Genomic DNA, 19,005 nt, shown 5'->3' on the forward strand with positions numbered 1-19,005 from the left:
CGTATATGTTCATTTGATTCCGAGCAACAAATTGCTGCACTACTTTGATTGTCCGCCATCGTGTCAAATATTCCTATGTTATTCGACGACCGATGAAATATTCGAAATTACAGTGACAGTTTCATGAAGACATCGATTCTGAATGGATAGCGTCATAAGGAATAAATTAGATTAGATTAGATAACATTTATTGATAATTTCCGATTAATTGCGATTGTAAAACGTCGTTCATCTCGGAGATATGCGCTTATCTATTAAGGAAAAAGAAATAAATAAAATTAATATCAAGATGTAATTGTTATTTTCTAAGTTTGTTACTATGTTAGATATTAACGTTGCAATTTTTAAGTCGATATATTACTTTATCTCTTAGTCAAATAAAAAAGTGCTGCATTGACCAATCTCGACAGAGTCCACAAATATATACATAGGTACAAAAATATAAATATATAAGAGTATATTTTATAATATGATATATTATTAGCCGACTTTTTACAAAAAAGAATATATTAATTAATATAATTTATCGTTAAAAACAAAATTATTAAATATTGATTTTTGAAAGATATATTTACGAGCAACAATCTGTATTGTCATTATTAGTTTTTTCCCATGCAAATAACCAATATCCGACAGCTGTTCCAACTCCAATGGCGATGCAGAGCCAATAGTTGTATGTCATAAAAATAAACATGATAAAATAGGCAAGCACTACCTGGATTACATGTAAAAACGTTTGTAAAAAATGTGCTTTGGAGAACAACAACGCACTGTAATAAACATGTAATAAATATTGTGCTAAAATTATAACATTTTGCAAAAATAATAAAGATTACACACATACTTCCTAGATTTCCTTTGGTTCTTCTTAAGAAACATCGTGCGCGCAAAAAGAGACTCGCTGCAATGCATGCATGATTGATTGCTCATATTTTTATGCATAGTTAATATTTCACTCACCGATAAGATTTTAGTCCTTCGTATAATGCAGTTAACAGAATAATGCCAATAACAGAACTAATCATTCCTGACACATTATTTATGTGCCAGCCGTTAAACAGAATCGTCTCCTCGACGCCGCCGTGGAATATCATCTGCAAAATGCACAATCGTTGTAATTACGATAATTATAAATAAAACGAGTATATAAGTACGAGATAAAGATCCCCACACTTACACTATGCATCTTGCCTTGGAATATTACTGAGGTAAAAGCCAGCACGTCCTTATGAAATTATCGTGCGAGAAACATCACCTTATCAAATCATAGATATCATATCATGTTTGAAGTTAAAATGCTTATCGGAGAAAACAATTTTTTTTTATTCATATAATGTGCATATTGTTCTCCTTATTTTTTTTAATCTATAAATTCTGTTAATTTAAGATCGAGTTTAGCTCAAACCTTTATTACTAAACTCTATATGTATGAGACAATTTTTAATTAATTATTGTAAACATAAATAATAATAATATATATATATATATATATATATATATATATATAGTAATAATAAAAAATTACAATTCGTATTATCTTTTTTTTTATTTCTTATCGTGCACAAGAGAAAAATTATACTGTTTCTTTCTTTCGTAAAAAAGTTCCCCCTCCCCCTCCCCCCTCTCCTATATACTCAATCCAAAATATTTTATCCTTATATCAATTCTTTTTAGAGATCTAAAAATATGTATGGTGTCAACAGCTATGCATTGTATAGCTTTTAACTAAAAAAAAAAAACAGAGATTCAAAATTATAAAAAAAACATTAAAGGAATATATTAATTTTATATTTTTATTTTTTGTTGTTTATTTTTAATATGATATAAAGTCTTTATATATGTATACATAAAAAGTAATATAAAAAAATTATCTCTCAAATGATGTTTATTATACGAAGCCTAGGATATTTATATAAGTCTCACGATGAATAGCAATGATAGGAATCGCAAGTAGCTTAAAGTGCATGTTGTAGTATCTTATACAATATGTTCCTAAACAATTTTCAAAACGTGCAATTTTATTTTGCATTTATAATAAATTTGAGCGTGAAAAGTAATTTAATTATTAATAAATTCTCATTTCTATATTACTGATACTTTTACGAACATTCTCCCGACTAAAATTCAAGTTTTAAATTGCAACGTCATCATGATGCATGTTGGTCCGCGGTTATATACGCCGGACGAAATCGACGAGTGGATTCGGTTCGTGCCGTGACTACATGATATCGCCGGCGAGCTAAAATCCCTCCTGGCTCCTGGTCGTGAAGGGCCAAAGAGTTCTGGATGTTAAGTAAATCGATTTCTCCCCTTTCTCTCCCTCTATCTCTCCGGTTTTCTCCCCCAAGTGCATACGCCGCTACCATCGTCACCCCTTACCGCCCGACGATCAGCCAAGATGCCTGCCCTGCGTGAACGAGACGGGCGCAACCTGTGGCTGATCCTGACCGGCGCGCCTCTCCGCATCCGGAAATTCAGCCACACTCGATCCTCAAAGCGCTTCCACTTCTCAGTGCCATTCCTACCGTGCGGCCGTTTGCGTCGTCAGCTTCTTGCCGAGAAAAACCCCGGCCCGCCGACGCGCGCGACGTGCGGATCATCGTCGACGACGACGGCGATGCGCGTCGGATGCGAATGCATCATCACCGCAGCGAGGGACAGATCGCGTGCGGAGAGTCGCGACGCAGCATCCGGGGATGATTGTAAAAGATGCCGGCATTTCGGAAGTTGTCGCGGTGAAACTTTAATATTGACAATGCAGCGATCGCAAGTTTAATGAGTTGGACGCATATGGCAACAGAGTGTCAAAAATGTGTCGATACTGTCGAGGAAAGTGGCAACGGCTAGACCGCGAGTGAGAAAGAATTGCGTTCGTTCATGAAGAATGTGTAATTAGCTACGTTTTGTGATTGGTCGCGATGAACATCGGCATCGGCAAGAGATTTCTCCTCAAACCGGATGTCGAATATTGCTCTAATCGATGTTGGATGTAAGAGAAAGGTAAGTGTTTTTTCTTTCTTTTTTCTTGTAATTTACATCAATTTAAAAGATAATTAATAATTAGAGATAAATCTAATAATTATTTAGTCGTAATTATATGCGAGTCATATGCAAGTTATATGCAAAATTAAAAATTTGTATTGCGATGTGATATGCAAAATCAATAAACGTATAAGATAGAATAATTAATTAATAACTAAAATATTATCATGGATTTTGAATTGCTGGTATTTAACGCTTACTCGTATAAGTTACAGATTTATTAGCATTCTTATTCAAACGTATCTCTCGCTAAAGAGTCAATAGAGATACGCTGTGCTCAAAGAGATCTTCTCATCTTCTTAAATGTATACACGCGCTCGCTTGCATTTGTATACGTAATCTTTAATTAAATTGATAATTTCAGTTTATTTTTATTTGCCGATAATTTGTTTCCCGGATCTTTGTTAAAAATTTTATGATAAAAAAATAACAATATAGGTCTCTAAATGAAGCAATTATTGCTCATGTACACGTGTATGCATAAACGCAATTTTAATAAACAATAAGTTTATGCGAGTAAAAAATATAATTCATATATTCTATAGACATATATTCATGTATTCTATAGACATTTAAATAGAGTTATTATATAATATTCTATATAATAATATTTATTTAATTTATTGATGTATATTGTATTAGATATACATGCAAAAAAATATTAAAATAAGTATATTTATTTCTCAAGATATTAATTAATTTTTTTAATTCTCAAAAATATTTGTAAATATTGAAAAAAAATATAGCATACATTTTTTTAATCATCTAATGTTGCAATGATAATTTTAATCCTGTTATAATTTGTTTAATAATTCTATTTATTATTTTAATTTTAAGATTTATACATACATTTTTATAAAAAAGATTTGACGAACTTACACTTACACACTATTAATTACATATCATTCTAAAATATTATACTATATATTATATCTTTCTATGTTTCCTTAATAAAATCCACGACATAATATTTTATATACACAATGCATTGTATATTAAATAAAATAATTTTCTAACATAAGACCGATTATGTAACAGGTCGAATGAAAACTATTATTGCATACGCGTCGTTCATAATAATTAGCATAAGTCGGAGCATAATTGCATTTAAGTACCGTGTAGACCTTGGCACAGTACCATATATCTATTTACGATAATCATTAACAACTTTAGTACTAATCCTGATAATCTCGTTCTTTATTTACTCAACAAAAGATATATTCAAGTCAAATATATTTGTTTATACTAATTACAAAAATCCGGTGACAAATCGTTATCCATTTATTTTTACAGCTCCTCTTTCGTATACGATTTTCAATATTAAAATATATATATATATATATATATATATATATATATAATTTTATGTAATATATTATCGTTTTTTTTGAAATATTTCTGAAAAAAAGATTCCGAATTTGTCACTCTAACTAACGTAACACCGCGCAGAAAATTAAATTTATAATAAACAATTTCAAACATTTGCAGTTATTACAACTTAAATGTTAAAATCAAATATTAAGCTTTTAATGATTCAATATAGATAACATCTGAAACCAGAAATTATAAAAACTGTGTTTCGATATTATGCAAAGAAAAATAAAGTCAATAAAAAATAACAAAAATAATACGAGTTACTTTACTATGATTTAAAAAAACTATAGTAAAGCGCATAAATGTGCGAAATTTATCAAAATTACAAAGACAGACTCTGAAATCTTTTGTTGTAAATATTCTTTTTTCTTCTTCTATGGTTTTTGTTATGAAAAGATATTTATTCTGAAAGTATTGATCCAACAGTGAAGCTTGACAAGAATAACTCTTTTGCCTCTGTTGCAATATCTTTTTGAAACAGCTTTATTAAACTCAGTAGTAAAGAAATTATAATCAAATACGGTACTCAATTATGTTGCAGATTTAAGTTGATTCAACGTGGAGCGATCTTTCACAAAGAGAAATATATTAGCATCGTCAAAGCGATATCGGATATGGAATAAAAGACTGATTAATTACTATCTATAATTTATAAAAAAAATACATCCACATTGCGAGCTTTTTAACGTATAATTATATTACGTGGCATTGTACAAAGACATATATTTGATTCAAAAAAAAAAAAAAACTTCCGGATGGCGATCTCATAATAGATCTTTCTACTTTAAATCTACATAGAATCATATATAAAGAAAGTATTTGGAGTACTATTAATTTTTATTAATTAGTGCACTACCTCAATAAGGGCAGGTATATTTAATTGCACTTGTCAGACCACCATATTCGTCGACCATTTTTATACGAAACCTCTTACAGTGACGAAGTAAAATTGGCAAACGCAACATATCGCAATATTGGGACCAATGCACATGCTATTGATATAAAACGTTTGTATATGTACAGACATAAATGTGCCGACGTAAAGCCTTAACTGAAAGCTACGATTAGCAAAAATAGCTTGATATAATTTTTGACATGAGCACTACATCCAGCATAAGAAAAGAGCGATCGATACTGTCGTAAAGACGGGGAAAGATGGCAGGAAAGGTCTACGGTTTCTACGTTTATTTTCTTAAATGTACGATGTAAAGATAATTGCAAGGCGCCAATCATTAGCGCAACCTTGAGACATGTCACTTGACAAACAAAACATTTCAAGAAATAGAAGAGGAAGTTTCTTCCGCGTGTAGTTCCATCTTTGCCGAATAAAAAGTTGGTCGAAAATAGAAGAGAAGGTAGAAAAGTAGAAATAAAATGCCGAAAGGAAGTTCAGGAAAGGATAGCAGTGAGAATATCCAACTGGAGCCCCTATCTAGGGCCTCTAGGCAAAACGAATCTGCTGACACTACAGAAGACGTAAAACCACCGCTAAGGCATATAAGAAAAACATGCGATTTAGGTACGTATAACATGCGTTATTTTGCTAAATCCTGTTAAGTTTTTATCGTATATAAATATTTTAAAGTATGTATATGTTCACGTTTGATATGCTTAAAAATTTTGTACAACTGACAAAAAGCTGATTTCTAATGAAAAAAAAAAAAAAACGAAAAAAGAATAAAATAAATTTTATTGATGGGTTGCACAATTTTCGAGAAAAATAATTAATTTAAAAATTATATGTCTACCATATATGTGTTGTATATTTGATTATACAGAATATATATAGCTTGGCACGATTTGCTGTACTTACTTGTGTAAATCGTATTCTCCGCTCACGTGACTTCAGTGACTGTATTATTCAAATTTGGTAAATTCTGAATATATATGAATATTGCTTAGAAAGATGTTTGAGATAGTTCTCTTTTGATGTTCTCGCGTGTTCACTTAGACTTATGTATGCATTCAAATTCGCAAATTGATGTTTTTCGTGACTTGCTCTCGCTAAACTTCCGAAATTAACTTCCGAAAATCTAAAGATAGGTATTATCTTCAGCGAAAAAAAGATATTGGATTTGCGATCTCTTCATAATATAATTTAGTACATCTTAATTTCTTCTTTTACTTATATTGGCCGCGTATCTAATTTATTGCCAATAATACATGTTACAAAATTAAAGTGACTGAGAAAAAAGTCAATGTTTATATAAAGCGCCGATCCTTTCGGGACATATAACTTCGACGAACATATTCCAACCGGAAAGTTCATGAATGTTTCAATGTATTTCGTCTACCGTCGCGAATCAATTTGACCAGATACAAAATATATTTTGAAGCAGTGCGAGAGAGAGAGAGAGAGAGAGAGAGAGACTCACTACGTTGAATAATGTATTATTTGAGTAATTTATTTTGTACAATGCCTATTTTTTTGCAATCGAAGAATCTAATCGGAAGGAACCAACGAGGGCAAAAACGCAACGGGTCATAAGTTCAAAAGTTCAGTTGTTTATAGGCACTCTTTCCCCGTCAATACTCATCAATCTTTAAATTCTACTCTGCATATTATTAGCTCTTTTAAACTTTGGCAGATATTTTCGTGAATGTATGGTTTTAGAAATATTATTTATAAACATTGAATTTATAAAGAATAATTTTTTCTCTGTTATAATCATATTGATAAACTTTTTATTATGTTGTTGTGTTATAAAAATTTAAGAGCTTATATTTTATTGTTCTTTTTATTGGCTATTCTTAGTACAAATTTAAGAATTCTATAATAAAATTCAAAATTTATGAAACTTTTAAAGGAGATAGAGGAGTCAGATGCAGAACCGATTTTTGTCTACAGTTTTGATATTATAGCTCGTCCTAGTGATCTATTTTATGCGATATAGTTTATCCTATTTAAATTAATGCCTATTCTTTTGCATATGCATATGCATTTGCATTTTTTATAAGATTAATGCGACTCTATTTTGGTAAAAGATACATTGTTTAATTTATACGTGTATTGCTTTAAAAAAATGAATTTTTTTGTCTCTAAAAATAAGTTATCTTTTTTTCTACAAATAAAAAAAATTTATATTTTTATGAAAATTAAATCGTCATAGAACTCATCAAATAATATTTATTTTCTCTAAATAAAAAGTACAAATGTTATTTCAATAGACTGAACATAATGTGATTACGAGAGGGGTTGCGTAGAGAAAAGAAAATCGATACGATACCCTTCTAACAAATTCTGATCCATTCGTAACTGGCCTTCGAGTTTGATTTCGAAAAGGTCACATTTAATATAGTTACATATATTACACTCTTTTTTTTATACGTTTAAAACCTTTTATACATTTTCTTTATTATAATAATTTAAAACGAGAGGTAAAAAAATTTAATTAAATTAATTAAATTTGTAATTAAAATTATATTTATATGTACAATTATATATACAATTATTACGAAACTATCGCACAACATTTTAACATTATGTGTTAGAATGCAAATTAAAAAAAGTTGCCATTTTATGAAAATAATTGCTTTTATTTAAAAAATTACATTCTTTTATAATTAAAGCATTAATTATGAAATAACCAGTAATTTTTTTTATCGTGATTTGTAGAATTTCTGTGTGCACGTTGTAATTTTATAGATATATATTTCTCTCTCTCTCTCTCTCTCTCTCTCTCTCTCTCTCTCTCTCTCTCTCTCTTGATCTGGAACAGGATAAAAAAGACATTTTTGTGTGCATCGTCACGAATCGTAAAACTGAGTTGCCCTATATCAATTTTTCCCAAGAGTGAAAAAGGAAAATAAAATGAAAAGAAATAGGATAGGAGCAATCTTTTGCTCCTCGAATATGAAATTTCTGTGCCGTGATATTTTAAATATATATAACGTAATTTTGCTTTGCTCGAATATCAACCGAATATTTATATTATTTTTGTAAAATCGGCATCAAACTTATCAAATCGATATAATGAAGTAGTCCTTGTTTTCAAAGGAACTCTAGAAGAAGATTATTCACCATATATTAATGCGAATTCATAATATCAAACAAGTAGAAGTAAAAAACCACGAATACACGCATCGGTCACGGTTAACTGCTTCCGCGGCTGATATTAGTATCACAGTGGACCCCACAGAAGGGTTGCAGAGGGTGAATCACGGATGGCGCCACCGTGATGGCAATCCACCCTCAACTGAGGACCAGCAAAACCACCCCCGCCACCAAAGTAATCCGCCACTAGGAGGTTTGGAAAGTCGCCATTTCTGCCTAACTCTGCAGTAACTATATCCCACGCTTTAATGCCAATGAAATGTCAAAGAATGTCGCGCGTTATAGACTCGCCGATGGTGTCGGGATACTTGGTTCGGGTTTCGTAAGCTCGCGAACCGGCAGTTTCTCGCGGTAGAATTGATCGCAGTTACATTGCCGGCGATAGTGTTGCACAGAGTCCTAATTCCGGTAGTGTTCAGTGCGTGAGAAACGCCTGCGTTACGCACGAGTCAGTGCATCCACGCCAATTAGGTCTTTTACGCGGTTCGCACGCCGCTGTCTGTGTTTTGCCCTTTGATGCTGCTCTCTTGGATCTCGCGCGTTCTTATCTCGCGCGCGTTATCGATGATCCATCGATAAAAGATTAAGATTACCAATTGCGATTCGTCAAAAATTGCACTTAAGAAAAGGTGAACGCGGCCAAATTTCATCACGCTGTTTCGCTTTATTGGCACGACGATCGAATTTTCCGATAGCAAATTTGATAAGTTTTGAGTCGATCACATTTGATGCAGTTCAAACAAGCATTACAGCATACGCCAACCGGATTATTTACGGTGAATCAAATTTTTAACACCGTCTATCAAAATCAAAATTCTCAATTGTCAAGCCTTTAATCTTGAGGCAACGGTCTAGTGGCGAGAGCCCAATTAAGAGGAAAGCTAGGAGACGATTAATCGTCCACACGAATACTGGCTGAACAGAGAGAGCCACTCATAAAAGTCGCCTATGCCTCGAAAGACGGTCAGATAAAAGAACACGTTCATCGGAGACCGCCGCTGAATCGGTTCGCCATGAGCGAGCAGGATGTGGATGATGTTGCCTTTCTGACAGGTGAGATCTCTCTATCCAAATGGCTAGCTGGGAATTAAATTGCGATCGGTTTTTAACGTGTTCGTCGTCGATGCTCTCTTCGATATTTTTAACGCCCGTCTGTGTCACACTCAGACAATTTCTTTTGTATGAATCGACTAGATGGCCGACTTACAACCCTCCGGGCTGTGAATAGGCTATACGAGAAACACGTGCGTACGATCAATAAGAGGGAAGCTTCCTATGATCTCTCGAATTAAAGCGCGCCCACTTCGTTCTCGCCCACGCGCTTGCATCGCTACCTTCCGCTGACGGGTTCCGTTATTGAGATCCGTTTGTTCAAAGATAGATGTGCAAAATATTGATAATATTGTTTGATGATTGTATTGTATGCATATATCTATATATGTATACATGTGTGCGTACTATGTAATAAAATATAGCAAAAATGTACACGTATGAAAATTACATAAAGTTTCTATTTTAAATAATTCATTCTTCTCTTAAGCAAGTTCAGTTTTAAAATAGTACAACTTTCATTGTAACGCACACAATAAAATTATTTCATATAAAATAATATAAAAGAAACTAGAGAATATCTGTATCAATGTCTGTCAGAATATTCAAAAGTATATGTGTATTAAGTTTGTGCCAAATATATGATATGATTTATTGACGTGATATATAGAATATTAAAAAGTGTACACATAAGAAATTATTTTTTTAACATTTATAAAATAAACTAAAATTATTTTTAAAATAATTAACTAATATAAAGGCAAATCTATACGTATTTATAGATATTTTCTTTTAATTTTTTGCAATACATAAAAAATGAGTTTAAGTAACAAGAAGTTTCTAAGAATTTACAAAAATAAATATAATGAAATAAACTAATTATTTACATCTAAAGTATGCAAATATAATATAGTCGAATATATAATTCATTATTTACATGCATTTACTAAATTTGAATTATTTTTAATAATTACTCAAATAGTTTATTTGAAATCATATTTTAAATATAAATAACAATATAAAAAAATGCAATACATTGAAAATATTGTCGATCCAGTTCTCGTAGAAATCAAGCCAAGTGCACTAGCGTTATTATACACAGCCATGTAGCAACCTGAAATTCAGGTCAAGACCATAGCTGTAAGAAAACTGAACTTATGTACACGCGTCTAAGTATCAGATACTTTAGGGTTCACGATAACTTTGATTATAAGTTATAAATTAATTTAAGCCGAGTTCTATATAGATGAAAGAAATTATTGTTTAAATATGCAATAATAATATAAAACAATAAAAATTAAATTATTTATTCCCATCTCTCTTATATTTATTATCTTGATTTATGCAAAAATAAAATGCTAATAAATTAAATTCTAATAAACAGAAATTATTAGATTATATATATCAACATACTATTTGTAAAATGTATTCACTCAATTATTAGATAAATCCCTATAAGCAACATAACGAATGCATGTATGGCAACGTATGCTATTAAAATGTTGATTTTTTTTCTTAAGAGATCTTTTTGTTCCAGAAGATAGCAATGCGGGATTGCATAGACGTAATTTTTACGAGCGCGCGAATGAAGTCGTTAGGTGTTCCGAGAGAAAGACTTATTGTGTACTTTGTATCTGCTGCTTGGTACTTCTCATTACATCACTTATCATCGCCTTGGCACCTTTACGAAATGGTATCTAGATGTTAAACTTTCATTTTAACATATACTTACACAAATGTTATCTATGAATTTAAATTATAAAAATCGTATTTGTCACGTTCGTATACGTTTCTAACTTTATACATATACTAATTGTTAAATTTTTTAGGCTGCGTTTGTCCCGAAGAAGAATCCAATAAAACTATAGATGACGAAAAAGACGCCGTGCCTCGAATGGAGAATGGAGAGGTATGTACGTTTCGATATATATTATCGCGTAAAAACATTGATAATAACAATATTAAAAACTCAAAGAATTACATAAATTTTGTTTCATTTATACATTTTAGTAAAATTTCTTTATTTAAATCAAATTATTCACTTAAATACTTGTTTAATTGAAAAATATCGGTTTTTTTTATTACATTGTCGATAAATTGATTGATCAATGATGTCATAAAATTTTAAAAATTCATTTATTTACGACAAGTATAGAGAAATTGAGAAGTTAAGAATTTATGGTTTAGAATATGTATTCGAATATGTATTAAAATGAGGCAAACATATATACGATGTAGCATAACGGAAAATCAATCAACAGATGTAGTTATGACAGTAGGTATCTCTCTCTTTCTTTGCTTATTATTTATTTATATTTCATAATAATTTATTCAAGATAGCGCACGCAAACATATTTTCGAATACAATGAGAAATCTTGCAGGTGTTTCCATGGGATAACATAAGGTTACCTTTATTCGCACATCCTACTAGGTACAATATTACAATGCATCCAAATCTTACCACTTTAGAATTTAGAGGTAAATGTAAACAGCTTTTTATATTTAAATGCAAAACATTCGTTTTCGTTTTTTTATTTAATAAATTCATTGTTTGCTTTCATATGTAGGACGAGTCACAATCGAATTTTATGTTGATGAAGAGACCAAATTTATTGTCTTCCATTGTAAAAATTTGACAATAAAAGAACAAGTATGTCATAATTGAAAGTCGTATGATGTTATATGTCAATGTCTGCGTTTGTTTTAATTTTTGAGAATTGGCTTTCAGATAGTCAAAGATGGCCAGGAAGAAATGAAAATTGCAAAGTTACTCGAGTACCCGAAGCGTGAACAGCTGTATTTGGAATTGGAGAACAAGTTTCGAAAAAAAACTAATTACACACTATTTATGAGTTTCAATTCGACGCTGAATTCCACTGAATTTAAAGGATTCTATGTCAGCAGCTACGTTACTCCCGAGAAAGAACAGAGGTAATTGCAATATTAATTACTTTCTTTCTCAAATGATGCGTAAATACATCATTCGTATGTAACAAAATTGAATTCTTGAATTGAATTTTTTTCAATCTTTAGATATCTGGCAACAACTTATTTCGTACCGACATACGCACGCATGGCCTTTCCGTGTTTCGACGAGCCGCAATTTAAGGCCAAATTTAAGATATCGATATACAGGGATAGATTCCATATTTCGTTATGCAATATGCCAGTGATAAATACTGAGGAGGCTGGATTTTACTTGGGCACAAATCTCGTAAGTGTGCACTTTTGTATAACGATGCAATTTAATGCGCAAACAACATGTGATCATCATTTTAAAAGTGTTATCCTTTTTTTTTTTTTACTGCCGATCATGAAACATGATAATTCACCTCGTATTGCAATTATGATATTGCCTGCGAGCGACCGCATTTGCATCAACCTGATCTAGAATAATACTATTTTTCAGTTACGCGACGATTTTCAAGAATCCGTGGAGATGTCAACATACTTGGTGGCCTTTGTAGTATGCGACTTTGAAAGAGCTTTTGAATTAACTAGGAGAAATACATCTGTGAGCGTGTATGCCGCAGCGCACATGCTTCCACAAACGAAGTATGCCATGATTACTGCCGCTCGTATTATGGATTATTTTGAATCCTTCTTCGGCATACCTTATCCTCTGCCAAAGCAAGGTATAGGCTCCTTATAAAAAGTATAAAGTCATTTAAAAATTATTTGTATTGCTTTTTTTTTTTTTTTTTAATATGTCGCATTTGATGAGATACATATGTTCCTACAATTAATTTTATTTTTGATTTATTATCATTATTATTATTATTATTATTATTATTATTATTATTATCTCATCATCATTTTATATAATTAGATCTAATAGCAATTCCCGACTTTGTTCCTGTTGCTATGGAAAATTGGGGCCTAATTATGTTCCGAGAATCGTTCTTGATGTATGATCCACAAGAAACATCAACCGAAATACAAGAACGTATGACCGTCCTTATGGCTCACGAATTAGCTCACCAATGGTTTGGCAATCTCGTCACGATGAAATGGTGGAATGATATCTGGTTGAACGAAGGAGCAGCGACTTTCCTCGAATATAAAGGCGTGAATCACATCTTGCCCGAATGGGGCATGATGGATTTACTCATTTTATACAAAACGCAACGAGCACTCGAACTCGATGCTCTGGCCAACAGTCATCCGATAAGCGTACCCGTTGAAAATCCTATCGATATAGAAAGCATATTCGATGCAGTTAGCTATTATAAAGGCGCTTCAATCCTTTACATGCTAGAAGGAGTTTTATGTGAGAGCGTTTTCAAACGCGGATTAAATGATTATCTAAATTTATACGCATACGGAAATACAGAGACCAACGATCTGTGGGCGGTTTTTACAAAGCATACGAAGAATGCATCTGCCAATACTGAGCTTGATATAAAAGTAAGTATATGAGTGAAAAATATTACGTCGCACACGATTTTATTGCGCATATTTAATAAAATTAAAAAATAATCGGCAGACAATAATGAACACTTGGACTCAGCAAATGGGCTTTCCACTTGTAAATATCATCCGTGATGGCGATACTATCACGGCGACTCAGAAGAGATTCCTCATTTCACTACGAGATAACAAAACAAATATTTTGCAGCCCAAGTCACCTTTTGGCTATAAGTGGTATGTTCCTTTGAATTGCTACACAAACAAAGAGCCTCCGGATCATCTAGAAGCGTGGATGAACATGACCAATGGTAATATACGCAAGATGATTATGTGAAAATTATGTATTATACATCTACTCGGTATCATATAATATTTATTCATTATTATATATTTATTCAATGTAAAATATATTATTTTTCTACGCATTCTTTCAACAAAAAAATTAAGATAAATATATATTTCACTTAGCGTCTTTCGAAATACCGAGCGACGTCGATTACATCAAATGCAATATCAATCAAACCGGCTTTTATCGAGTTAATTACCCGAAGGAGATGTGGATGTCAATCATTAAGACTTTATTGAAGAATCATACGAAATTCAGTCCGGCAGATAGGGCGAGTCTCATCGACGACGCGTTTGCGCTTTGCGATGCGGGCGAGCTGGATGCTTCAATCCCACTGGAACTTTCACTTTATCTTGTCAATGAAACAGATTACGCGCCGTGGGAGACAGCGCTTCGATATCTAAATTTTTGGAAGAAAAGATTAGGGGAGAGTGAAGCATACAAAAGATATATCTCATTCTTCAAACGACTGCTAAGTCCGATCACAAGATATATCGGCTGGAAAGATGAAGGATCTCATTTAAAAAAGTTGGTACAGCATTTAAGCATATCTTGTTTACATATAATATATGTCTAATAGATAATGTAGCAAACAAAACATAATTTTAAATTATTTTATTATTGATAGATTATTAAGGATCACAATAATGAAATCCGCTATCGAACTACAAATGGATGATGTTGTGAAATCTGCGAAAAGTCTTTTTAAAGACTGGATATCAAAAGGCAAATCCATCGCACCCAATATACGAAGTATCGTTTATGTCGCAGGTAAAAAAGATATGATATTTGTAAAAAATATTTATAGCATTATGATTATGGAAATGTGAAGTAATGAAAATGTGTTTTTATAGGTGTCAAATTCGGAGAGGAGGCTGATTGGCGATATTGCTGGCAAGTTTATCTTAAAACAAAAATTCAAAGTGAAAAACTAATGATGTTGCAAGCTTTAGGTACTGCAATGGATCCTTGGTTACTCAAACTTTATCTTCATCTTTCATTGAATCGAACACTAATTAAGGCGCAAGATGTTAATACTATCCTAGCTTCTGTTGCTGGAAATCCACACGGACATTATCTCGCCTGGCGTCATATTAAAGCCTATTGGCCGCAAATAGAAGACTTATACGTGAATGAATCGCTCTCGATAAGCGATCTCATACGTAGCGTTGTTCCCGACTACTTTATCACGGAGTACGATTATCGCGAAGTAAGAGAGTAGTCATTTTTCTAAAAGTGAACACAAAAGCAAATATGCTTGAATTTTTTAAAATTATATTATTAAAAATATCATGCAATTATTTCTCAGGTCTCGGACTTCTTCAAACAACACAACGTTCGCAGCGGTAAGCGCGCACTGCAACAGAGCTTAGAAATGATAAAGTTTAACATCCACTGGGTAAAAATAAATGCGAAAAGTGTGAATGATTGGCTCATTAAATACTTCACCGAACCAAATCTTGTGAGTTAACCTTCGCTCGTCGGAAATGGAACAAGAATAGTCCGCAACGAGCATTCAATCGTTATGCCGTTGTGGCTAATTTTTCTACTCGTTCTTATTTATACGCGAGATATCCCTAAGATATACGTGATACAGCCTACAAAAAGTGAGACTGTTGATATTTAGGAGGTAAAAAGAATCTCAATCATTATCATAGATAAATTTGCAGATCGAAAGCCAACCATTTCCGTCTTTGTTAGGGGATCATCTCTGTCGGGCAAAGCATAGAATTTAAAGGGCGACAACTCTTAGACGAGGACAAATTGTTTTCCTTGAAAAGATACACTCGCTATTGTACAAAACTCATTATCATAATTTGCCTGTTCTGAGAAAGGATCCCTTAACGAGCATAAATAAAACCGAATTGTTTATATGTAATACATTATACACCGATTTATATATACGCACTTTCGAAAGTATTTATTTACCGTGCACGCAGCGCGTGCCGATCGGATCACTAACAATAAGTATAAAACGAGATAATGAGAACAGAAACATCGTTGTTCCTAGGATAGTCGTTAACCTAACGTTCGGCAAATAAAGACATACATATGTTTACGGACATTATAAACTTTAGTCTCCCAAGTTTACTATATTTTATTATAACAAAGAGCAAACAAATGGAGTAATATTATCTCCACGTGATGTCTAAACTCCATTCCTATATGAACCATCCAATAAATTATTACTTTAACTTAACAGGGAGAGTTGAGCTTGCGGCAGATTTGTCGAAGAAACCGCTAATTATACGGCTTTATTTACGGCCCATAGATAAGTAAAGTGTAAAACTTGCGGTATTGCAGGCGCGTTTAGAGATAATAGAATTATCATAAGTGTACGAGTGATCGTTTCACATGTCTAAGTAGCATATCAATGTATGGCAAAGAGGCGTGATACGCCAAATTGCTCGGATCTGTGCCTGTGTCTCACAAGCATTGTCCAAAGAAAATCGAGACAAGACGACGTTAAAGAAAAATTCGGCCGCGAGTCATATGGATGTATGTCAAATTAAATGTAAAAAAGACATTGATGTACTTCGTGCGTATCGCGTATTCGTGTTTGTTAGAAGTTGCTGGAGGCGCAGGATACGTCTCGTATGGAGTTGATTGTTCTTCATGCGAAGTAGCATAAAAAATAGAAAATTGGATATTTTATTATGAGAAAGTAAATAAATTTGTATAATCTAAACAACGCTTTATATATATGTATGGTGTGCACATATTAGTATAAGAGGGACGTGTGTGCCGTGTTTGATGGATTACTTTGTAAATGTAAAAGATCTAGATGCTGATGCAAAACTTATCTAGGAACTCTTGAACATCACCGTTTTTGGCATTTAATATTAAAAAATACTTATTAGTTAACAATCGTATATCTTAATTTGAATCAAATCGTATATGAATCGCGAAATGCGACTGATGATCGAAGCAATTAAGTTTTTTTCATATTTCGATCCGCTTATCGTTTCTCGATCGTACAATTAACTGCTTGGACAATAAACGCCGGAAAATAGTGAGATATATTAATGAATATTTAACTATAATTAATTGCTTTAATGATATAAATTGATTTAACGTTTTATGATTAAGGCTTAGAAATCTAAGTGTCTATTGTATAAAACTGAACGCATATACGAATATACAAATGCGAGGAGACTACAAAATGTATAACAATTACATAGAGAGAGGAAGGCCGAAACAAATTCCTGCTCCAATCGGATAATATCAAATTATCCGAACGCTCATATATATAATATCCATTTTTATTTTTCTAATATTTTTCATTCCTGTTAGAAAAATGATTAATTGAATTTTAAATTCGCATGTTCTCGTAAACATATAGATAAAACTGAAGCACTTTGTTAATTAAATGAAACACACTTTATCAATTGTCATATTAAGAACGTACAGGACACGACGTATTTTCTTACCATGAGTCTTTACTGCCATTCGTGCTTGCCATTATTATATCCACTACAAAAAATGGCATTCTCTCAATATCCAATACTTATAATTAATATCTTTCTTATTAGATCAAATCTACTAAACGGCGTGTAATTCTCTGCATTTACAAGATTTACGATTCCATGAGCTAACTGAGAGCACGCATCTACCATATACATACCAATACATATACGTACATAACTTTCTAGCACATGGAGCAAAAATCTGTAAATAACGACAACATGAATCATTTCATCGTCCTATTAAGTAGATTTTGATACACTCCATACGGCGAATTAATGAATCGACGCACAATTAGATATCTTACGTGTAAATAGCATATTTTTTCACCAATGAATATTCTCTCTTGTTAAAGAGTTAACGAACGATAGCATCAAGATTTTCAAGGAAGCGTCTGCTCGCCGATTTGCGCGAAATGCAAACTGATTAATTGGCCTATTTTAACATTCGAAAGTACTCGTGTAAGTGTATACGTAATTTATTCGTTACTTACATATTTACTGATCAAAATTACAACCGTTCTTAGATCTAAATTATTTAAATGGGATAACGATATCGAACGATTCAAATATTATATAGATATACATATATTTTGCTGTTTGTTAATTTAAGGCATCGCCTTTAATTATTTGATTATTTAAAACGCAAAAGATTACATCTCATTTCTTTCTTTCACATTTACATTTTAACTCTATTATTAATTCTACTATTATTAACTCTACTATTAATTTATATTTAAATACATGTTCATTTTTTTCGCATTCTTGTTTGTGGATGAATATTTGTGTAAATTTCTGCTATTTTTATCTAAATAGAGTTAATATTTTTTAATATTTTTATTTTTTGCATCTCTTTGTTAGCACATATCTCCTCATTATTCTTTATAGATTTTGGATCGGTTTTGACACAATAGCAAGTTAAATTTTAATTCTTGCCACTCTATCCATGTATTGATTAACCAACATTTTATGAAAGATTGAAGATGTTGAAGATTTTTGATCAAATTTGACTCAATATCAATTCTTTTAAACTTTGACTCTGAAGATAACAACTTGACTATAAGCATTGACCAATCAATATTTTATAAAAATAGACACTCGTGTAGATGAATAATATATTATGAACAACGAAGAAAATGAGATTATTTAGTACGTTTAAATTTGATTTTCGGGAGATGTGCTACAAATCTCTATTTAATTTCTATATAGACATTTAGCCTCTTGTGAACTTATGTTTTTACATCAGTTTTATTTAAATTTTTGA

At 32.0% G+C, this 19,005-nt stretch overlaps 2 protein-coding genes across 8 annotated transcripts; one reads left to right on the forward strand and one right to left on the reverse strand.

Moving 5' to 3' along the window:
* Positions 1–259: 259 nt before the first annotated feature.
* LOC138943565 (high affinity copper uptake protein 1) lies at positions 260–1,213 on the reverse strand. Its single transcript, XM_070314486.1, has 4 exons — positions 1,178–1,213; positions 961–1,094; positions 845–901; positions 260–770 (listed from the first exon to the last, which is right to left on the reverse strand). Exons 1-4 carry the CDS (start codon positions 1,184–1,186, stop codon positions 572–574), a joined length of 399 nt encoding a protein of 132 aa, XP_070170587.1. The 5' UTR covers positions 1,187–1,213; the 3' UTR covers positions 260–571.
* A 1,225-nt stretch (positions 1,214–2,438) lies between these two features.
* On the forward strand, positions 2,439–18,460 carry LOC138943525 (endoplasmic reticulum aminopeptidase 1). 7 transcript variants are annotated; one of them, XM_070314400.1, is made up of 15 exons: positions 2,439–3,000; positions 4,958–5,935; positions 11,058–11,213; positions 11,350–11,429; positions 11,903–11,999; positions 12,089–12,171; positions 12,250–12,452; positions 12,555–12,735; positions 12,913–13,156; positions 13,351–13,928; positions 14,008–14,239; positions 14,400–14,805; positions 14,906–15,048; positions 15,132–15,487; positions 15,587–18,459. In XM_070314400.1, the coding sequence occupies exons 2-15, from the start codon at positions 5,791–5,793 to the stop codon at positions 15,746–15,748; spliced, it is 3,066 nt and encodes a 1,021-aa protein (XP_070170501.1). In that variant the 5' UTR covers positions 2,439–3,000; positions 4,958–5,790; the 3' UTR covers positions 15,749–18,459. The 7 variants fall into 7 exon arrangements, with proteins under 7 accessions (XP_070170501.1, XP_070170502.1, XP_070170503.1 ...); XM_070314401.1 differs by having other exon boundaries at positions 11,061–11,213; XM_070314402.1 differs by having other exon boundaries at positions 2,441–3,000; positions 12,931–13,156; positions 15,587–18,458.
* Positions 18,461–19,005: the final 545 nt, after the last annotated feature.

This window comes from Polyergus mexicanus, unplaced genomic scaffold, assembly GCF_030449975.1.
Source record: "Polyergus mexicanus isolate NDT 795.1 unplaced genomic scaffold, iyPolMexi1.0 SCAF_27, whole genome shotgun sequence".
NCBI lineage: Eukaryota > Metazoa > Arthropoda > Insecta > Hymenoptera > Formicidae > Polyergus > Polyergus mexicanus.